The sequence below is a fragment of the Salmo salar genome, chromosome ssa13, assembly GCF_905237065.1.
Source record: "Salmo salar chromosome ssa13, Ssal_v3.1, whole genome shotgun sequence".
NCBI classification, from domain to species: Eukaryota; Metazoa; Chordata; class Actinopteri; order Salmoniformes; family Salmonidae; genus Salmo; species Salmo salar.
In genome coordinates, this window is record NC_059454.1 from 96,273,341 (window position 1) to 96,297,198 (window position 23,858).

Consider the following 23,858-nt stretch of genomic DNA (forward strand, 5'->3'; position numbering starts at 1 on the left):
TGACCACAGAATCGGAAAAGAACGACAGCACAGGCAAGACCACAATGGGACAGCGCCGGGTGATTTCATCAAATTTATCAAAAATCCCTTACAAGACGTCCGACAGGAGTAGAAAAACGCAATCGATACGCATTTAAGGACTTATTGAAGTGGAACAGATACACACAGAACGAGCCGAACGACGAAAAGTCAATAGTTTTTCCTAAGGGAGGAAGTTTATTGTGGCGAATGAAAATATAATAGACCGGGTAGGCAGGGTGGGTCTGCGGAAAGCAGCCAGAGCGGGGTACAGTCAGAATACAAACTCACCCACCCAGCCAGCCATGGAGGAGTTCGGGTCAGCGTTGGAAAAGAATGTGACCGATTTAACGGTTATGGACGTGTATGACATAGCCGCGGTAGTGGGCCAAGAGTTTGAGAGGATCATTGATCAGTACGGCTGCGAGGCTCTGTCCAGGCTCATGCCCAAAGTAGTGCGGGTGCTGGAAATCGTGGAGGTGATGGTCAGTAGGAACAGCATCAGCCCGGAGACAGATGAGCTGAGGCTGGAGCTGGATAAACTACGGCTGGAGAGGATGGACCGGTTGGAGAAAGAGAAGAAACACAAGAAGGTCACAATTATCTTATACAGGATGAGATAAATAATAGGCCTGAGATGAATAATAGGGTTAGTTGTTACCAAACGTAGCCTAATTTAAAACAGTAGGCCTTATCATAGGCATAATAGCCTAATCATTTATGGTGAAGATATGACAATACTGGTAACAAAAAATAGAAAAGAAAGAAAACAAATAGAAAGAACAGAAAGAGAAGGCAACTAATTTGCCATCATGAGAATAATGCAATTACATTGTTATAACAATAACTTTGAAAAGTGTACTAGGCATTTTGAATAGTTGGCCGATACTATATATTAATATAATTGAACATCTAACCACTGATATAGCCCCTCTAAAATATGAATCTGACATTAATGACAACTTGATTGACTGTGGATAGGCTACATTGTTACATTTCACTTCTTGTATTGCTATGTGTGGGCTATTATGTCACAGAAATCAATTAGGATATGTTGGATATAGAAACATTATAGCATTATTGAGTTGGGGCAATAGCCACGGTAGTCTATTGGGAACAAAAATATGTTACTGAATATATGGGGTCACAGCACAACTCTTCACTTTTTTATATTTTATTTATTTCACCTTTATTTAACCAGGTAGTCCAGTTGAGAACAAGTTCTCATTTACAACTGCGACCTGGCCAAGATAAAGCAAAGCAGTGCGACAAAAACAACAACACAAAGTTACACATGGAATAAACAAACATACAGTCAATTACACAATAGAAAATCTGTATACAGTGTGTGCAAATTAAGTAAGGAGGTAAGACAATAAATAGGCCATAGTGGCAAAGTAATTGCAATTGTCACTGGAGCGATAGATGTGCAGGTGTTGGCTTTTGGGAGTGCATGCTACGGGTGGGTGTTGCTATGGTGACCAGTGGACTGAGATAAGGCTGGGCTTTACCTAGCAAAGTCTTATAGATGACCTGGAGCCAGTGGGTTTGGCGACGAATATGAAGTGAGGACCAGCCGACGGACCAGGTCGCAGTGATGGGTAGTATATGGGGCTTTGGTGACAAAACGGATGGCACTGTGATAGACTGCATCCAGTTTGCTGACTAGTGTGTTACTGTGCACAAAAAAGCATAGAAGGTCTATAACATGTTACATTTACATGAAGGCCTATATCTCTATCCCTAGTTATGTTCCTCTGCCCAGGGCCGGTTATAGCAGGGCCTTACAGGGGCCCCTGGGCCCAAGCCCGTAGGGGGCCCAGAGGCAGAATTAATATTATATATGTATAAAAAATACATTACTGGAACCACAGGAGCTGGGTCTCAAATGTTCAAAATAAACCAGAGAGCTTCATTTAGCCGCAGAGGATCAATAGCTTCTATATAAAAAAAATAGCTGTGGATTAAGTTTTATCACAAGCGCATACAGGTAACTGAAAAAATAAAGGTAACACCAACAGAAAATATTTAATGCGCCAATGAGTGGTCCTAAACCATGCCAGGAAAATGCACCTCACACCATAACATATACTTTTTACCCCTTCTTTACTCGAGTGTTGCCTTTATTTTGGCAGTAACCGGTATGCCTACAGGCATGAAGGATACCATTCGGGGAACATGTGCACCAAATATAGAACAGTTTGTTGCTTTGTGGCCATACACATATAATCCATATAATGGGAATTGCCACCATCTATGGATTATATTTCTATATTTACATTTTTTTTCAATTTTAGTCATTTAGCAGACACTCTTATCCAGAGCAACTTACAGTAGTGAATACATACATTTCATGCATTTTATTATTATTTTTTTTTTAACTGGCCCCCCGTGGGAATCAAACCCACAACCCTGGTGCAAACACCATGCTCTACCAACTGAGCCACAGGGAAGCTATATTTGGTTGCGGCTGTCAATTTGCCTTTCACAGATTCCTAAATACAATCGCGGGTAAAACGTACAGTTTGGGGGGTGCAACTCAATATTAGGAGGGTGTTCCTAAGGTTTTGTACACTCAGTGTATTCTGTAGGCAGGTAGCCTAGCGGTTAAGAGCGTTGGGCCAGTAACTGAAAGGTGACACCTGTAAATCGCTCTGGATAAGAGTGCCCGCTAAATGACTAAAATGTGCTAATAAAATCTTTCATGGGGTGCTAGGACTATTCCACATAACGTACTTGTTGTTGATAAAAGTCAGTGCGTGATGTCTTTTTCGCTGAAGTTTTCATGTACCAAATAAACATTTCCTTCGCATTTTCAACTCATTTTCAACTTCGCATTTTGTCACAAAAGCTGTTGCGTTAAATAGCAAATGTGCCTTATCTGTTGTTGGCACGTGTTCTCTAGCCAACAGCTCGCAGATACAGTGTGGGTAGGCTAGTCTACATAATAAGATTATTATGGATGAGAGTGAGAATATTTTTATTTGTCAAATGGCAGCCAAGCATCGATCATCATGTCACTAGAATAAGACCCTCGATATTTAATGGAAAGGAGCATCAAGCTCATCACCTTGTACTTTCACCACCCTGTGAAGTTCATCATCATTTATTTCATCTGTAGCCTAATAAACTACACTACTCCAAGATTACTTCGATATGATGGTTAATATTTTGCGGATAAAAGGCATTACCATTTCTCGCATAATTCATTTTACCCACACAAAAGATCCCACCATGTCGAATGAACAAATGATCTGTTGGCATTTATAAAATTGTATCGAAACTACTTGTTTCCATAACAGCTGTAGTTTTTTATGTGGAATGACTTTACTTGCATAAAAACTGTGGATGGAAACGTGGTTAGCGAGTGACAAAACAAGAGAAATACTGCTGATGCAAATCCACGTTTTTAAATTGCACCTAGTGTATTCTACTATTCTAACTCTCATCAGTAATTTGAGACCCCGACTGAGTTACAAAAATATACATATATATTTATATTTTTTTTAAACATTACGGAGGCCCGGACCATCACAGGTTACGGCACTGAGGGTATGTGCAGTAAAATAACATTGTCACTGCTGGTCTCATGACACTGACATAGTTGGAGTTAAACTTTCCTGTCATTTTTTGACTGAAATGTGTCTCGTTCCTCAAATAAAGTGTGTCAACAACATCAATGTCACTTAGGCACAGAGAGCCATCTATATGATTATGGACCCTGGAAATGCGTAGGACTATTGTGTTTAAACATAAAATTCTGATAAATGTTTTGGAAATGTTCAGTAAAAAGTTAAGTAGGCCTCAGAAAGTAGGCAATATGCAAACAACAAGTAAAGCAGTAAAGGCAGAATATAGTCTATAACATAGAAATAGAACGAATAGAACAGGCATTCCGTTCAAGTCAGTAATGGCGTAATGGGTGGACTGGTGGCCATTGCGATTGTACCCATAGAAGCAAAGCAGGAAGTAAAAGCAGGAAGTAAAAGCATGAAGTGTACTCATCAATACGTGCTGTGACTTGTTGATTCAACTGAATTACAAAAAAGATATTCCATTGCATGAGCCACATCAGTTCACATAATTTGAATTAACATTCTACGTTAACATGGAAATTATTACATCACAATACCAGGCAGCCATTGTGAGTGTACTCATTAGTTTAGCAGTCATATTTCCATGGTTAGAGGTTCCGAGCCCGTTCTATTCATTCTATTTCTATGGTCTGTAAGTCCCACTATCTTTAAAAGCTCACGGGGTGAAGACATTCATTGACAGAAAGCAAAAAGCAATTTTAAAAATTCAGGGTTAAAACAAAACTGATGCCTTTTGTATAGCCTACCAATGCACATGTTGTACTTTAATACTCTAACAAACCATGGCTCAGTGGTATGTCTGTGGCCAAGTCCTAATATTAGCCCAAATGGCTTCTTTTCCTTGTGTCCTTTAAGACCATTGACCAGAGAGGATATCATTTGTTAAAACAATATAGTGGAAACTCCACCCAGGTCAAGCAAGATGGTGGAAGCTCCACCTTTTAAGCATGTGTTTGTGTGAGGCTGTGAGCAGACGTCTGCTTGGAGGATGTATGGAGTGTGTGTTTGTGTGTGTGTGTGTGTGTGTAGGAGTTGGAGCTGGTAGAGGATGTATGGAGTGTGTGTTTGTTAACTTGGTATCAAATCAAATTGTATTGGTCACATACACGTGGTTAGCAGATGTTAATGCGAGTGTAGCGAAACGCTTGTGCTTCTAGTTCCGACAATGCAGTAATATCTAACAAGTAATCTAACAAATTCACAACTACCATATACACACAAATGTAAGGGATGAATAAGAATATGTACTTATAAATACATGGATGAGCGATGGCTGTGCGGCATAGGCAAGATGCAGTAGATGGTATAGAATACAGTATATACATATGAGATGAGTAATGTAGGATATGTAAACATTATTAAAGTGGCATTATTTAAGGTGACTAATGAAAGGCATAGGCAAGATGCAGTAGATGGTATAGAACTGTATATACTGTACATATGAGATGAGTAATGTAGGATATGTAAACATTATTAAAGTGGCGTTATTTAAGGTGACTAGTGATACCTTTATTAAGCCCATTTATTAAAGTGGCCAGAGATTTGAGTTTGTATGTTGGCAGCAGCCTCTCAATGTTAGTGATGGCTGTTTAACAGTCTGATGGCCTTGAGATAGAAGCTGTTTTTCAGTCTCTCGGTCCCCGCTTTGATGCACCTGTACTGACCTCGCCTTCTGGATGATAGCGGGGTGAACAGGCAGTGGCTCGGGTGGTTGTTGTCCTTGATGATCTTTTTGGCCTTCCTGTGATATCGGGTGCTGTAGGTGTCCTGGAGGGCAGGTAGTTTGCCCCCGGTGATGCGTTGTGCAGACCACTCTACCCTCTGGAGAGCCTGGCGGTGATACAGCCAGACAGGATGCTCTCGATTGTGCATCTGTAAAAGTTTGTGAGTGTTTTAGGTGACAAACCACATTTCTTCAGCCTCCTGAGGTTGAAGAGGCGCGGTTGCGCCTTCTTCACCACGCTGTCTGTGTGGGTGGACCATTTCCGTTTGTCCATGATGTGTAAGCCGAGGAACTTAAAACTTTCCACAATCTCCACTACTGTCCCGTCGATGTGGATGGGGGGGATGCTCCCTCTGTTGTTTCCTGAAGTCCACGATCATCTCCTTTGTTTTGTTGATGTTGAGTGAGAGGTTATTTTCCTGACACCACACTCCGAGGGCCCTCACCTCCTCCCTGTAGGCCGTCTCGTCGTTGTTGGTAATCAAGCCTACCACTGTAGTGTCGTCTGCAAACTTGATGATTAAGTTGGAAGCGTGCATGGCCACGCAGTCGTGGGTGAACAGGGAGTACAGAAGAGGGCTGAGAACGCACCCTTGTGGGGCCCCAGTGTTGAGGATCAGCGGGGTGGAGATGTTGTTTTCTACCCTCACCGCCTGGGGGCGGCCCGTCAGGAAGTCCAGGACCCAGTTGCACAGGGCGGGGTCGAGACCCAGGGTCTCGAGCTTAATGACGAGTTTGGAGGGTACTATGGTATTAAATGCTGAGCTGTAGTCGATGAACAGCATTCTTACATAGGTATTCCTCTTGTCCAGATGGGATAGGGCAGTGTGATGGCGATTGCATCGTCAGTGGACCTATTGGGGCGGTAAGCAAATTGGAGTGGGTCTAGGGTATCAGGTATGGTGGAGACTATATGCTCCTTGACTAGTCTCTCAAAGCACTTCATGATGACAGAAGTGAGTGCAACGGGGCGATAGTCATTTAGTTCAGTTACCTTAGCTTTCTTGGGAACAGGAACAATGGTGGCTATCTTGAAGCATGTGGGGACAACAGACTGGGATAGGGATTGATTGAATATGTCCGTAAACACACCAGCCAGCTGGTCTGCGCATGCTCTGAGGACGCGGCTAGGGATGCCGTTTGGGCCGGCAGCCTTGCGAGGGTTAACACGTTTAAATGTTTTACTCACGTTGGCCATGGAGAAGGAGAGCCCGCAGGTTTTGGTAGTGGGCTGTGTCAGTGGCACTGTATTGTCCTCAAAGCGAGCAAAGAAGTTGTTAAATTTGTCTGGGAGCAAGACGTCGATGTCCGCGACGGGGCTGGTTTTCTTTTTGTAATCCGTGATTGACTGTAGACCCTGCCACATACGTCTTGTGTTTGAGCCGTTGAATTGCGACTCTACTTTGTCTCTATACTCACGCTTCGCTTGTTTGATTGCCTTGCGGAGGGAATAGCTGCACTGTTTGTATTCGGTCGTGTTTCCAGTCGCTTTGCCATGATTAAAAGCGGTGGTTCGCGCTTTCATTTTTGTGCGAATGCTGCCATCAATCCACGGTTTCTGGTTGGGGAAGGTTTAATAGTCGCAGTGGGTACAACATCACCGATGCACTTGCTAATAAACTCGCTCACCGAGTCAGCGTATACATCAATGTTGTTGTCTGAGGCTATCTGGAACATATCTCAGTCCATGTGATTGAAGCAATCCTGAAGAGTGGAATCCAATTGGTCAGACCAGCGATGGACAGACCTGAGCACGGGCGTTTCCTGTTTTAGTTCCTGTCTATAGGCTGGGAGCAACAAAATGGATTCATGGTCAGAAAGCAGGGCGGGGGAGGGCTTTGTATGCATCGCGGAAGTTAGAATAGCAATGATCCAGAATGCTAGCAGCCTGTGTCGCGCATTCAATATGCTGATAGAATTTAGGAAGTCTTGTTCTCAGGTTAGCTTTGTTAAAATCCCCGGTTACAATAAATGCAGCCTCAGGACGTATGTAAAGGCAGCCTCAGGACGTATGTAAAGGCAGCCTCAGGACGTATGTAAAGCCAGCCTCGGGACGTATGTAAAGGCAGCCTCAGGACGTATGTAAAGACAGCCTCAGGACGTATGTAAAGGCAGCCTCAGGACGTATGTAAAGGCAGCCTCGGGACGTATGTAAAGGCAGCCTCAGGACGTATGTAAAGGCAGCCCCAGGACGTATGTAAAGGCAACCTCAGGACATATGTAAAGGCAGCCTCAGGACGTATGTAAAGGCAGCCTCAGGACGTATGTAAAGACAGCCTCAGGACGTATGTAAAGTCAGCCTCAGGACGTATGTAAAGGCAGCCTCAGGACGTATGTAAAGGCAGCCTCAGGATGTATGTAAAGACAGCCTCAGGACGTATGTAAAGGCAGCCTCAGGACGTATGTAAAGGCAGCCTCAGGACGTATGTAAAGGCAGCCTCAGGACGTATGTAAAGACAGCCTCAGGACGTATGTAAAGGCAGCCTCAGGACGTATGTAAAGGCAGCCTCAGGACGTATGTAAAGACAGCCTCAGGACGTATGGTATCCAGTTTACATAGAGTCAAGTGAAGTTCTTTCAGGGCCGACGAGGTATCTGTGTGTGTGTGTGTGTGTGTGTGTGTGTGTGTGTGTGTGTGTGTGTGTGTGTGTGTGTGTGTGTGTGTGTGTGTGTGTGTGTGTGTGTGTGTGTGTGTGTGTGTGTGTATATGTTAACTCTTTGTGTGTGTGTGTGTGTGCGTGTGTGTGTGTGTGTGTGTGTGTGTGTGTGTGTGTGTGTGTGTGTGTGTGTGTGTGTGTGTGTGTGTGTGTGTGTGTGTGTGTGTAGGAGTTGGAGCTGGTAGAGGATGTATGGCGAGGGGAGGCCCAGGACCTGTTGTCTCAGATCGCTCAGCTTCAGGAAGAGAACAATACTCTTCTCACTAACATGTCCATCAAAGATCCCATGAGTGAAGAGGACCTACAGAGGCACGAAGGTACTCAACCCTAAACCCCTCACTCTACACCCTGGACTCTAAACCCACACATGCATTATTTATTTAAATGTTTATGTGGTACTGACTCAAAACTTAATGAGAAGTCACATCAACTCCATTTAATTTATGATAACAAATTAACTTCATTAAAATTGTTTTTAAAATCTGTGTTTTTGCATGTACATTGAGTGATTGATTGATTAATCGTATACTAAACTAATCCAATCATTTAGTTACATTTTTTGCACCCGTTACTGAAAATGTTGTTCCAGTTTATATGGCTTAGGTTGTTTGCTCACACTGCTCCTAAACTTGGCAGTCATTATGAATGCAGGTTTCGGGTGAATAAACATTGAAACTGTTCGATATCCTACCTCCAGCTGGACTCCAATAGGAATTACACATCATGCTTAATTCTGGTAAATTTTCCAAGTTTTTCAGAAATCCCGGTTGGATTATTCCTGGAAATCCTTTGTGGGATTTTTTATTTTTTTTTAATCTGGGAATTTCAATAAAGTTACCGAAATTTTGTAGGCCTGATGTGGCCTGTAAACCATGAGTTTCAGACCACTGTAGTAGGGCTAAGCTTGGCCTCAAAGTAAGACTTTATGAGATATGAATGTATTGTTATCAAGAGTTTAATTATAATGATAACGTTCACCTAGGAACTCACTTGGACTGAAAATGAACGAATTGAACAACCATGGCTCTGTCACTAACAAATACAGTCATGGGTGGTAACGACAATTCAATCGAAAAGGCAAGACACACTGGGAAATTATATTGGGAGACGTGGCTTAGCGGTGACGTTACGCAAACATTTTAAGCTGATACAACTTAAATCTGGACCCCCTACAGGGTCACAGTGACTCTATCAGTTTGAGTAATGACTAAAAAATCACATATTAAAAGATACAGTATATTAAATGCAACAGGTTTCCTCAAAAGTTTTTAGTAATGGGGCACATTGGGGTTTACAGTGCACACACAATAACAATATTGAAAGAATGTGGGTTACACATACATGCTGTACAAACAGAACAGCCTCAATTTGTCAGGGCATGGTGTCGAAAGCATTCCACGGGATGCTGGCCCATGCTGACTCCAAAACATCCCACAGATGTCCTTTGGGTGGTGTACCATTCTTGATAACCACGGGAAACTGTTGAGCGTATAAAAACCCAGCAGCGTTGCAGTTCTTGACACACTCAAACCGGTGTGCCTGGCACCTACTACCATACCCCGTTCAAAGGCACTTAAATCTTTTGTCTTACCCATTCACCCTCTGAATGGCACACATATACAATCCATGTCTCAATTGTCTCAAGGCTTAAAAATCATTCTTTAACCTGTCTCCTCCCCTTCATCTACACTGATTGAAGTGAGTGGGATCGTAGCTTTCACCTAGATTCACCTGCTCAGTCTGTCATGGAAAGAGTAGGTGTTCCTAATGTTTTGTACACTCAGTGTACACTGTCGCTCTCTCTCTCACGTACACACACACACACACACACACACACACACACACACACACACACACACACACACACACACACACACACACACACACACACACACACACACAAAGGAGGCCTTTTCTGTGTTTGAGGCTGAGCCAGTCTCATCACTGCATGAGTGGCTCTGTCACAGAGGGGATACAGTCCCCCTGACACACACACACACACACACACACACACACACACACACACACACACACACACACACACACACACACACACACACACACACACACACACACACAGGACAGACACAGAGACAGACCACCCTCAGTGTTCCGTACACCTGCTAGACACACACACACTGCATAATCATGCTTCACGCACACGTAAGTCTCCACAAAGTCCCCCCAGTCCTCTCTCCACCTGCTCAGTGAGTCCTGACTGAAGTTTAAAAGTCTTGCTTCCTCCATCGCTTATATTCAGGGCTGTGTGTCAGCCAGGGGTACGCAGTATCTGTGTCAGAGAAATCAAGTGTGTGTGCTGTTTTCTATTTTAAACCTAGTCGGGCTCACAGACAGGAACTCCGCTGCCGTGCTCATATTCACTTGATGTATTCTCCCATGCAGTTCAACATGTGTACACATAATACACACAGGGTATTCATGTTGTTCTAACTTGACTCCTTTCTCCTGTGTCTTGGCTGCCAGGCCTTTATATTGTTCCTTTATACTTACCCCTCTCTGCTCTGCATCTCAGATTGCCAGATCTGATGTTGATTTGTTGTGTTGCCAGGTATGTCGGAGCGGGAGCGTCAGGTGATGAAGAAGCTGAAGGAGGTAGTGGACAAGCAGAGAGACGAGATCCGAGCCAAAGACCGCGAGCTCACGCTCAAGAATGAGGACGTTGAGGCAGTAAGGACGGCAGGATGGGTGCTTGCTTGGGGTAGAAGTTGTCCCTCCCTATACATAGACCTAAGATCAGCTAACCCTTCCCCAATTCTAACCTTAGCCATTAGGAGGGAGAACACAAAGCTGACCTTAAGTCAGTGGTCAGGGGTCAGGGACTCCTTGTAGGATGTGGGGAATCTGTTTATTTATTCAAGTGTAACTGTTCTCTCTCTGTGACCCGCTCTCTGTTCTGCCTGTCCCCTAACTCTCTCACACTTCTTCTCATTTCTCCCCCCTCTATCTCTATCTCCACCCCATCCATCCATATCCCTGCATCTCCCTTCCCCTCCATCCCTTCACCTCTCTCTAGCTCCAGCAGCAGCAGTCTCGTCTGATGAAGATCAACCATGACCTGCGTCATAAGATCTCTGTGGTGGAAGCTCAGGGGAAAGCCCTCATCGAGCAGAAGGTTCCAAGCCCTTAGGATGTGTAATACATATTGTTTTACCAACTGTATTTGCAAAACAAAAGAGTTCAGAATTATTTAAAAAATGTATTATATTTGTATGTTAAGGTGGAACTGGAGGCGGGAGCTCAGGCACGGGTACAGGAAATGGGAGCACTCCGGCAGGAAGTTACACGTTTAAGGGAACGACTGCAAGGAGACATGCCCCCTCAGGGTCCAGAGGTGCCTCCTCCCCAGCTCCCATCCCCTGCACAGGTAATAACAACACCTGCTCAGGTCGCACAAACCCAGCCAGGCACAGCTACACAGTAAACACTCACCTGCACATCTAACTATACAGTTATTACAGGCAGACATGCTCCCAGCAGACCCAGGTGCTACATTAGAACCCTGGCAGCCTCTGGCAGAGTCACTCGCAGTGTGCTGGTATTCTCTTTTCTTTCCACATCTATGAGAGTATCTTTGTAGCCTGAGTTCATTTATAGCAGTCTGACTCACAGCCTGTAAAGCCTGGCTGTAGCTAGTGAGTCAGGGAGCATGGAGTCTCTGCCTCATCGGAAAACATGACCTAGCTATCATATGAGGGGTTGGAGGTGGAGGGAGGGGGCCAGGACACAAATAGCCTTCCTCTCTACCCCTCCACAGTCAGCCAACCAACCAGCCAGCCAACCAGCCAACCAACCAGCCAACCAGAGGGATATAAAAAGAGACAGAATGGCAACCAGACAATTCAGGGCAGCTAAAAGTGACCTGACAATGACCTGTATAGTCACCAAATGGGTTCACTGGTAGCCAAATTATACACAGATTTTTCACAGACTTCATACAGCAAGTGTAACACATACACTGAGTGTACAAAACATTATGAACACCTGCCCTTTCCATGACATAGACTGACCAGGTGAATCCAGGTGAAAGCTATTATCCCTTACGGATGTCATTTGTTAAATCACATTCAATCAGTGTAGATGAAGGGGAGGAGACAGGTTAAAGAAGGATTTTTAAGCCTTGAGACAATTGAGACATGGATTGAGTTTGTGTGCCATTCAGAGGGTGAATGGGCAAGACAAAAGATTGAAGTGCCTTTCAACGGGGTATGGTAGTAGGTGCCAGGCACACCGGTTTGTGTCAAGAACTGCAACGCTGCTTGATTTTTCACGCTCAACAGTTTTCCATGTGTATCAAGAATGGTCCACCACCCAAAGGACATTGTGCCAACTTGACACAACTGTGGGAAGCATTGGAGTCAACATGGGCCAGCATCCCTGTGGAACGCGTTCGACACCTTGTAGAGTCCATGCTCTGACAAATTGAGGCTGTTCTGAGGACAAAAGGGGGGTGCAACTCAATATTAGGAAGGTGTTCCTAATGTGTTGTACACTCAGTTGTACACTCATCACCCACAATACTCTGCAGCACGATTTATGTTTTCACTTTCCTTTTACAATGTCTGTAAGAATTTTCTAGAGAGATTTGATCTCTGAGACTAATCTGGATAAAAAAGGTACAATAACTCCCCCCCCCCAGCCTGGTAGCCCCTCCTCAGAGGCGGGGGTTCAGGGTGTGGGCTGGCCCGAACCAGGCAGACACCACCCCCCAGAGCTGCGGTTGGGGCATTACGATCCCGCCCCGCGCCTCCCGTCCCTGGATGCTGATGAGGATGTAGAGGAAGAGGCAGTGTTGCTATGGGTAACATCGTAGTGCTAGCTAGCTAGCCGCCCCCAGAATGGTGTGTTTGTCGTGACCTCTAACATTTGCACCGCCACCGTCCCCCTAAACAGTGTTCTATAGAGAACAGAGTGCTGCCTGGGTGACCGGTATGTGTGTGGGATTGTGAAGTTTGATTGCATTTCAAGGACTGTGTTTTTACTCCAGCAAACCTTGGTAGTTCAGCATGTAAGTCAGTGAACCCTTTTCCCTAACTAAACTTTACCACATAAGTGTGTGTTTGAGAGTAAGAGTGAGGGATTGTGTATGGATACAGTATGTGTTGGAGTGTGCATATGCATACGTTACAGTCAGTGTGTGTGTCGGGGAGGGATATATACAGTATATATATACAGTACCAGTCAAAAGTTTGGACACACCTACTCATTCACAGGTTTTCCTTTATTTTTACTATTTTCTACATTGTAGAATAATAGTGAAGACATCAGAACTATGAAATAACACATATGGAATCATGTAGTAACCAAAAATGTGTTAAACAAGTCTAAATATATTTTATATTTGAGATTCTTCAAAAGTAGCCACCCTTTGCCTTGATGACAGCTTTGCAAACTCTTGGCATTCTCTCAACCAGCTTCATGAGGTAGTCACCTGGAATGCTTTTCCAAAAGTCTTGAAGGAATTCCCACATATGCTGAGCACTTGTTAGCAGCTTTTAATTCACTCTGCTGTCCAACTCATCCCAAACCACCTCAATTGGGTTGAGGTCGGGTGATTGTAAAAGCCAGGTAATCTGATGCAACACTCCATCACTCGCCTTCTTGGTCAAATAGCACTTACACAGGCTGGAAGTGTGTTTTGGGTCATCGTCCTGTTGAAAAACAAATGATAGTCCCACTAAGAGCAAACCAGATGGGATGGCGTATCGCTGCAGAATGCTCTGGTAGCCATGCTGGTTAAGTGTACCTTGAATCCTAAATAAAGTGTGTCACCAGAAAAGCACCCCCACACCATCATACGTCCTCATCCATGCTTCATGGTGGGAACCACACATGCAAAGATCATCCGTTCACCTACTCTGCCTCTCACAAAGACACAGCAGTTGGAACCAAAAATATAACATTTGGACTCATCAGCCTAAAGGACAGATTTCCACCAGTCTAATGTCCATTGCTCGTGTTTCTTGGCCCAAGCAGGTCTCTTCTTATTATTGGTTTCCTTTAGTAGTGGGTTCTTTGTAGCAATTCGACCATGAAGAACTGATTCACGCAGTCTCCTCTGAATAGTTAAGGATGAGATGTGTCTGTTACTTGAACTCTGTGAAGTACACTGCTCAAAAAAATAAAGGGAACACTTAAACAACACAATGTAACTCCAAGTCAATCACACTTCTATTAAATCAAACTGTCCACTTAGGAAGCAACACTGATTGACAATAAATTTCACATGCTGTTGTGCAAATGGAATGGACAACAGGTGGAAATTATAGGCAATTAGCAAGACACCCCCAATAAAGGAGTGGTTCTGCAGGTGGTGACCACAGACCATTTCTCAGTTCCTATGCTTCCTGGCTGATGTTTTGGTCACTTTTGAATGCTGGCGGTGCTTTCACTCTAGTGGTAGCATGAGACGGAGTCTACAACCCACACAAGTGGCTCAGGTAGTGCAGCTCATCCAGGATGGCACATCAATGCGAGCTGTGGCAAGAAGGTTTGCTGTGTCTGTCAGCGTAGTGTCCAGAGCATGGAGGCGCTACCAGGAGACAGGCCAGTACATCAGGAGACGTGGAGGAGGCCGTAGGAGGTCAACAACCCAGCAGCAGGACCGCTACCTCCGCCTTTGTGCAAGGAGGAGCAGGAAGAGCACTGCCAGAGCCCTGCAAAATGACCTCCAGCAGGCCACAAATGTGCATGTGTCTGCTCAAACGGTCAGAAACAGACTCCATGAGGGTGGTATGAGGGCCCGACGTCCACAGGTGGGGGTTGTGCTTACAGCCCAACACCATGCAGGACGTTTGGCATTTGCCAGAGAACACCAAGATTGGCAAATTCGCCACTGGCGCCCTGTGCTCTTCACAGACGAAAGCAGGTTCACACTGAGCACATGTGACAGACGTGACAGAGTCTGGAGACGCCGTGGAGATCGTTCTGCTGCCTGCAACATCCTCCAGCATGACCGGTTTGGCGGTGGGTCAGTCATGGTGTGGGGTGGCATTTATTTGGGGGGCCGCACAGCCCTCCATGTGCTCGCCAGAGGTAGCCTGACTGCCATTAGGTACCGAGATGAGATCCTCAGACCCCTTGTGAGACCATATGCTGTTGCGGTTGGCCCTGGGTTCCTCCTAATGCAAGACAATGCTAGACCTCATGTGGCTGGAGTGTGTCAGCAGTTCCTGCAAGAGGAAGGCATTGATGCTATGGACTGGCCGCCCATTCCCCAGACCTGAATCCAATTGAGCACATCTGGGACATCATGTCTCGCTCCATCCACCAACGCCACGTTGCACCACAGACTGTCCAGGATTTGGCAGATGCTTTAGTCCAGGTCTGGGAGGAGATCCCTCAGGAGACCATCCGCCACCTCATCAGGAGCATGCCCAGGCGTTGTAGGGAGGTCACACAGGCACGTGGAGGCCACACACACTACTGAGCCTCATTTTGACTTGTTTTAAGGACATTACATCAAAGTTGGATCAGCCTGTAGTGTGGTTTTCCACTTTAATTTTGAGTGTGACTCCAAATCCAGACCTCCATGGGTTGATAAATTGGATTTCCATTGATTATTTTTGTGTGATTTTGTTGTCAGCACATTCAACTATGTAAAGAAAAAAGTATTTAATAAGATTCATTCAGATCTAGGATGTGTTATTTTAGTGTTCCCTTTATTTCTTGGAGCAGTGTATTTATTTGGGCTGCAATCTGAGGTGCAGTTAACTCTAATTAATGAACTTATCCTCTGCAGCAGAGGTAACTCTAACTTCCTTTCCTGTGGCGGTCCTCATATTTCATCATAGCGCTTGATGGTTTTTGCGACGGCACTTTAAGAAACTTTCAAAGTTCTTGAAATATTCCAGATTGATTAACCTTCATGTCTTTAAAGTAATGAAGGGCTGTAAAGGGTCCTAGGTGTAGCTGGTGTAGAGAGTCAGGCGCAGGACAGCAGATATGAGTAATCAATGTACTTTTACTCAAAATGTCAAATATACAAAGTAACAAATACACGCACACCATGACAGACCGAAAATACAACAGTCACTCACAACCAAACATGGGGAACAGAGGGTTAAATAATAAACAGGTGTCACGTCCTGACCATAGAGAGCTCTTATTTTCTATGGTAGAGTAGGTCAGGGCGTGACTGGGGGTTGTTCTAGTTTATATTTTCTATGTGGGGTTCTAGGTTTATTTTCTATGTTGGTGATTTGTATGATTCCCAATTAGAGGCAGCTGGTTATTGTTGTCTCTAATTGGGGATCATACTTAAATAGCATTTTTACCACCTGTGGGTTATGGGGTATTGTGTGTTTATGTGTAGTTGCATTGTCGTCACGTTTCGTTTATTCTTTATTGTTTTTGTATGTTGCTTAGTTTCACTTCTAATTAAAGATTTGGAACGCTACTCACGCTGCGCCTTGGTCCGATTATTATTCTAACGAACGCGACAGAATATCCCATCAACAAAGGACCAAGCAGCGTGTTCACCAGGTGAAGGAGTCCTGGACTTGGGAGGAGATCTTGAATGGTAAGGGATCCTGGACGTGGGAGGAGATCCGGGCCGGAAAGGATCGCCTTCCATGGGAGCAGACGGAAGCAGCGAGGGAACAACAACGACGACACCGGGGATCGCGACCACGAGGGAAGCCCGAGAGGCAGCCCCCCCAATTCACACGGGGTGGTTGGCGGAGCCAGAGTTTGAACCAGAGCCAACTCCCTGTACTCACCGTGGGAAGCGTGTGACCGGTCAGGCACCTTGTTTTGCGGTGATACGCACGGTGTCTCCAGTGCTGGCTCCCCGCACTTGCCGTGTGAAAATGGGCATCTGTTCAGGACAGGTGGTGCCGGCTCAGCGCGCCTGGTCTCCAGTGCGCCTCCTCGGTCCAGGATATCTTGCACCGGCTCTACACACTGTGTCCCCAGTGCGCCTTCACAGCCCAGTGCGTCCTGTGCCAGCTCACCGCACTTGCCGTGCGAAGGTGGTCATCTGTCCAGGACGCGTTGTGCCAGCTCTACGTTCCAGACCTCCAGTGCACTTCCACGGTCCAGTATATCCTGCACCGGCTCTACGCACTGTGTCTCCAGTGCGCCTTCACAGCCCAGTGCGTCCTGTGACAGCTCCCCACACTTGCCGTGCGAAGGTGGTGATCGGTCCAGGACGCATTGTGCCAGCTCTATGCTCGAAGCCTCCAGTGATGAGCCATGGCCCAGAGCCTCCAGAGATGATCCAAGGTCCGGAGTCTCCAGCGACGGTCTGCAGTCCAGAGCCTGCAGCGACGGTCGGCAGTCCAGAGCTTCCGGGGACAGTTCCCAGTCCAGAGCTTCCGGCGACAGTTCCCAGTCCAGAGCCTCCAGCGACGGTCGGCAGTCCAGTGCTTCCGGCGACAGTACCCAGTCCAGAGCTTCCGGCGACAGTACCTAGTCCAGAGCTTCCGGCGACAGTTTCCAGTCCAGAGCTTCCGGCGACGTTTCACAGTCCGGAACCTCCAACGACGTTTCACAGTCCGGAACCTCCAATGACAGTCCTCAGTCTGGAACCTCCAACGACGGTCCACAGTCCGGAACCTCCTGAACTGGTCCACAGTCCGGAACCTCCTGAGACGTCCACAGTCTGGAACCTCCTGAGACGTCCCACGGTCCGGAACCTCCTGAGACGGTCCACTGTCCGGAACCTCCAGAGATGGTCCACGGTCCGGAACCTCCAGAGTCGGCCCGCGGTCCGGAGCCTCCAGAGTCGGCCCGCGGTCCGGAACCTCCAGAGTCGGCCAACGGTCCGGATCCTCCTGAGACGGTCAACGGTTTGGCGCCTCCTGAGACAGTCAGCGGTCTGGAACCTCTAGCTCCATGGCCGGAGCCTTCTCCTGCGCTGGTGCCCAGTCCAGGCACAGCGTCCAGTCCAGCTCCATGGCATGAGCTCTCCTCTGCGCCTGTGCCCAGTCCAGGCACAGCATCCAGTCCAGCTCCATGGCAGGAGCTCTCCTCTGCGCCGCTGCCCAGTCCAGACACAGCGTCCAGTCCCGCTCCATGGCTGGAGCCTTCCCCTGCACCGATGCCCAGTCTAAGCACGGCGTCCAGTCCAGCTCCAAGGCCAGAGTCTTCTTCTGCGTTGGTGCCCAGTCCAGGCACAGTGTTCAGCCTGGGTCCATGGATGGACCCGCAGGATGAGCGGGTTCTTCGTCCCACACCAGAGCCGCCCCCGATGCTGCCGGATGAGCGGGTTCTTCGTCCTGCACCAGAGCCGCCACCGACACACGCCCTAACCCTCCCTTTTTGTTTCAGGTTTTGCGGTTTATTCTTTCACGTTTCGTTTATTCTTTATTGTTTTTGTATGTTGCTTAGTTTCACTTCTAATTAAAGATGTGGAACGCTACTCACGCTGCGCCTTGGTCCGATTATTATTCTGACGAACGTGACAACAGGTAATTGGGTGAGTGGAACCAGGTGTGTAAGACTAAGACAAAACAAATGGAAAATGAAAAGTGGATCGGCAGTGGCTAGAAGGCCGGTGACGTCGACCGCCGAACGCCGCCCGAACAAGGAGAGGGACCGACTTCGGCGGAAGTCGTGACAAGGGCTGTCGGTTCTCTTTGCTGATTTGAGTTGTTCTTGCCATAATATGGACTTGGTATTTTACCAAATAGGGCTATCTTCTGTATACCAATTCTACAAATTAACTTTTAACAAGGCACACCTGATATTTGAAATGCATTCTAGGTGACTACCTCAAGAAGCTGGTTGAGCAAAGCTGTCATCAAGGCAAAGGGTGGCTACTTTAAAGAATCTGAAATATATTTTGTTTGTTTAATACTTTTTTGGTTACTACATGATTCCATATGTGTTATTTCATAGTTTTGATGTCTTCACTATTATTCTACAATATAGAAAATAGTAAGAATAAAGAAAAACCATTGAATGAGTAGGTGTGTCCAAACTTTTGCCAGCTACTGTACATGCACAGTGTGTATGTGGGAGTGTGTGTGTGCTCCTGCCTGCAGTTCTACCCCAGTGTGTATGTGGGAGTGTGTGTGTGCTCCTGCCTGCAGTTCTACCCCAGTGTGTATGTGGGAGTGTGTGTGTGCTCCTGCCTGCAGTTCTACCCCAGTGTGTATGTGGGAGTGTGTGTGTGTGCTCCTGCCTGCAGTTCTACCCTAGTGTGTATGTGGGAGTGTGTGTGTGCTCCTGCCTGCAGTTCTACCCCAGTGTGTATGTGGGAGTGTGTGTGTGCTCCTGCCTGCAGTTCTACCCCAGTGTGTATGTGGGAGTGTGTGTGTGCTCCTGCCTGCAGTTCTACCCCAGTGTGTATGTGGGAGTGTGTGTGTGTGCCCCTGCCTGCAGTTCTACCCCAGTGTGTATGTGGGAGTGTGTGTGTGCTCCTGCCTGCAGTTCTACCCCAGTGTGTATGTGGGAGTGTGTGTGTGTGCTCCTGCCTGCAGTTCTACCCCAGTGTGTATGTGGGAGTGTGTGTGTGTGCTCCTGCCTGCAGTTCTACCCTAGTGTGTATGTGGGAGTGTGTGTGTGCTCCTGCCTGCAGTTCTACCCTAGTGTGTATGTGGGAGTGTGTGTGTGCTCCTGCCTGCAGTTCTACCCTAGTGTGTATGTGGGAGTGTGTGTGTGCTCCTGCCTGCAGTTCTACCCCAGTGTGTATGTGGGAGTGTGTGTGTGCTCCTGCCTGCAGTTCTACCCCAGTGTGAACACCCTAAATGTTGATTTAGATGGCACAGAGCATGTGTGAATTAAGTGTCCCTCTACCAACTGTGTGTGTGTGTGTGTGTGAGATAACTGGGTCAGACTGTACCACTGCAGCTGTCACATCTAAACATAGACTGCTCTGACACCCCTATAACAGAACATGGACTAGTCCAGTCCCTTCCCTTTCATCTGCAATGGCAAAGTATGTAGTTGGCACCAACCGAACTTAGAGCATTAGAACGTTAGTTTAGCCAGTCATGATAATAGCATGACTTGTTGTTCATGCCTCATTTTTTCACGCTTCATTTGCTACACAGTGACTTGCTAAAAGACTGTTTGCTGCATGACTGACCTCTGTTGGTTGCATGCATTGAGTTAGTCTGAAGCTCAGTATCTGAGGTAAGGAAGGAAGGCAGGAAGGAGAGAAGGGTGCATTGCCTTAGTATTGTAACAGGGCCCAGGGTCTGACCTACAGTTCTCTTCCTGTGCCACCAGGAGGCGATGTGTGATCAGGACACACCTGCTCTGTTCCAACATTTTACCAAGGTATCCCTCCTTTCTTCTATTCCTTCCTTTCCTGCCCTCCTCTCTTCCTTTCATCATCCCATGGTGTAATGTGGCTGTCCCCCACTAGGAGGCACTATGTGATGAGGAGGTGGACGGCCTGGACCAGAAGGATCCCAACAGGCCCCGGTTCACACTGCAGGAGCTGAGAGACGTTCTGCATGAGAGGAATGAGCTCAAGTCCAAAGTGTTCATGCTGCAGGAGGAGGTCGCCTACTACAAAAGGCAGCCATCTTTATTTTTACCATACAAACAGAACATGTTTAGAAAAACAAACAATCAGATGAGATTATCGCAGTTTGTCAGTTTCATTTAAGAAGTTAAAAGTTAACAATATTGAAGTTAACAATATTGACAATGCTGATGATGATGATGATGGTAGTGGAGCGATGACTGTTCTTCCTCTCTCCAGTGAAGAGGTGGAGGACGAGACCGGCCCTCCCACTCCTTCCCCATCCCCCGAACAACTGAGGGCACGGCCCCGACACAACGCACAGCCTGAGTCAGGAATCAAACGCCTGTACGTACCAAACACACAGATACACTGGATACCTTTAATATATAGCATTTATGATGCGTACGTGCATTTATCTCCTGGTCAACTAAATCAGCATGTGTGGTTTAAAGTAACCACCATCTGGCAACAACACCAGTAACATGGCTACATCTCACAGCAGAACAATATAAATGAAATGGGCTGTGGTTGATGTGGTCCCTCTGCCTCTGTCTCTCTCTCTCTGCTTGCCTCTTTGTGAATGTGTGTGTGTGTATGTGCTTGTGCGGGTATACGCGTGTGTTTATACCTGTGTGTTTGTGTGTGTGTGTGTGTGTGTGTGTGTGTGTGTGTGTGTGTGTGTGTGACAGGATCTTCACAGCCATAATGCCGATGGTGGCGGCTGGGTTGATTCCAGATGACCCCACTTTACAGCCAATCAGATGTCTCATATCCCTTGTATGACCCCTGTCATTGGTTGGCCTCTGTGTCACTCACTGTCTTAGCTAACACCCCCCACCCAGTGCTTTTATTCGTGTGGCCAGGAGTTTTTTCTTACCATGTGATCTGACCAGTAAAAACTCTGGGCCCTGTTTATCGGACCTGCATGGACCCTCCCACCCCATGTAGATGTTTGTATTCTGATTGGCTGATTGTGGGGATATCTAAATCACTGTCCAGTGTGAAGATGGTAGATCATTAGAATCAGCCAATCAGAATAGGATGTTTATTCACTCCCGTTTCCGATTCACTAACAGATTTGTATAAAACCTTTGCTTTTGCTCTGCTCCTGTTGCTTTGTGCTCTACCCCTGATGCACTTTCAGTCTCCACTCATAACTTACTAGGTAGAAATCACAGGAGGTTGGTGGCACCATAATTGGGGAGGACGGGCTCGTGGTAATGGCTGAACGCAGAATAGGTGGAATGGCAGAAAATACATCAAACACATGGTTTCCATGTGTCTGATGCCATTCCATTAGTTCCTTTCCAGCCATTATTATGAGCCGTCCTCCCCTCAGCAGCCTCCACTGGTAGAAATGCATCTCAGTTCTATGTATTTTAACAGTTATAACCAGGACTCTAAATAATATGTCCGGAGAACATAAAGGAACAATGACGCTGAGTAGTGAAGTTTTTTGTCTCTCTTTTTCTCTGGCCTTTTCTACTCTTCCCTCCTCTCTTCCTCCTCTGTTCATCCTTGCTTCCTCTCCTCTCCCAGGTTTAGCTTCTTCTCTCGTGACAAGAGGCGGAGCTCCCAGCGGAATGCACAGTTTGATGACAGCTTCAGCTCGTGGGCGGGGAATGATGAGGTGTACACGGAACAGGCCCAGGAGGCTTTGCAGCACATGTAGTGATTGGACAGTGTTTGATGATGTCACTCAGAACTCTTTCCCTGTAACTTTGCAATGCACTTAAAGGCATCGTAAAGGTTAGCTTATTGCACAGTACACACACCTACAGCTCAGCACAGCCATCCACCTACTGAGATACATACTGACACTGAAATACCATCAGCTCTAAGTAACAGAGTCATTCATCCAGCATCTAGAGTAGTGAAACCTAACCACCCTGGCTTTGGCAGTAAACTCCTTGCCTTGGGACTGTGCTTAGTGTGCCTGCTGCAGCATAATGACATTTTCTCTTCGAAGTGACAGGAATCACAGAGGGTTGAGGGTGAAAAGGAGCCTTTCTTTATCCCAAAGTGAAACCCACCAGAATTGATGGATGCTCAGAGCGGTTCCCTTTGTGTTAGAACAGGCAGGGATACACTAGGCGTGTGAGAGAGACACAGAGTCAGGCTTAGAAGGTTTGTGGAACGAGGTGACAGGAGAGCGAGATAGAGGAACCACACGAGACGCTCCAGATAGAGAATCATGGGACACAGAAGAAGGAAGAGGAGGGTTAAATCCAGTAAAGAAACCTTGAAGACAAGTGGGCATGTTTTTTTTAAATGATTCAAATAATGGTGGCAGTTCTGATGTAGTAGGCTCTGAACCATCTTTATACTCCCTTGGCCCTGAGCTAGACCAGTCATGTTCTCAGAGGCAGCTAGAGGGCACTATGGCTAGGCCCACTTTACCAGCACTGGCTAAAAAGTGTGTGAACAGATGTGGTGTTTTTTAGTTTTTTTTACAGATTGACCTTGCACATAAATGAATACGTTACTGGGTGTTGAGATGGGATTGCCCAATTTAAATAAAATGTTATGGGTTTATATTTTGCCAGTGGTGAATGAAGCACAGAAGGTTGTAGTTTTACAATGTCTTATGGAAAGACAGTATTTTTGTTTTGGAATTATTTAACTAGATGCTGTTTGCTGCTGCTTTTGTTTTCAGGCTTTTTATGGTGCCTTCAGGACTAGCCAAGTGGTGTACATATGAAGCAAGAGAGACAAAAATATGCAAGTTTGGCAAACTGTGTTTGACATATACATGTACAATTTGAATGGGCGCCATGTTGGAACCAAATGTGACAACACAAACTAAAAACATTCCATTGAGAATGCAAATTTGAATGTCGTTGTGGAATATTTGGTTTAAACATGGATTACAGTTTGCCAAACTCTGTGCTGTGGCTGCAAGATGGTTTGTGAGAAGTAAAATGGTTAGTGTGGATGAGGGAGGTTCTTGATAATGAGTTGTCCTGACTTCAGCAGTCAGACATAACACCTCAGCCTCACTATGCTAAGAGATCATTGATACTATTACTATGACTGGACAACTTTTCAATAATTTATTTTATGACGCAAGACACTTAATCAAGGTGCAAATCTAGGGCAACGCTTATTGTGACAAAAGGGATTGATAGTCAAGAAAAGTTATATCTTGTCTGGTGGCAAGATCTACACCAAAATGTACACAAAGGGGAAATAAATAATACAGTATCTATCCAAACAAGGGAAGATGTCAATATATGCAAGACATCCCTCTTTTGCAACAAACTTTATGAACCCGCTTCACACCAGTTAGATTTCTATTGGAAGGATTTTAAATATGATGTCTCAGTTTTCATACAGCTTGTTGCCTTTTATTCAGATATGCATACTCAATAAATATGGTGATCCCCAGAATGTTTCATGTATTATGTCAACTTTCTTCAAAAACA

General features: G+C 46.0%; 1 protein-coding gene across 4 annotated transcripts; it reads left to right on the plus strand.

Annotated features, from left to right (window-relative positions):
• LOC106568288 (Rab interacting lysosomal protein like 1) lies at positions 1–23,823 on the plus strand. 4 transcript variants are annotated; one of them, XM_014138480.2, is made up of 10 exons: positions 1–611; positions 8,164–8,311; positions 10,564–10,682; positions 11,029–11,127; positions 11,233–11,379; positions 12,652–12,813; positions 20,190–20,240; positions 20,329–20,483; positions 20,671–20,778; positions 21,973–23,823. In XM_014138480.2, exons 1-10 carry the CDS (start codon positions 324–326, stop codon positions 22,103–22,105), a joined length of 1,410 nt encoding a protein of 469 aa, XP_013993955.1. In that variant the 5' UTR covers positions 1–323; the 3' UTR covers positions 22,106–23,823. The 4 variants fall into 4 exon arrangements, with proteins under 4 accessions (XP_013993955.1, XP_013993957.1, XP_013993958.1 ...); XM_014138482.2 differs by lacking the exon at positions 20,190–20,240; XM_014138483.2 differs by lacking the exon at positions 12,652–12,813.
• Positions 23,824–23,858: the final 35 nt, after the last annotated feature.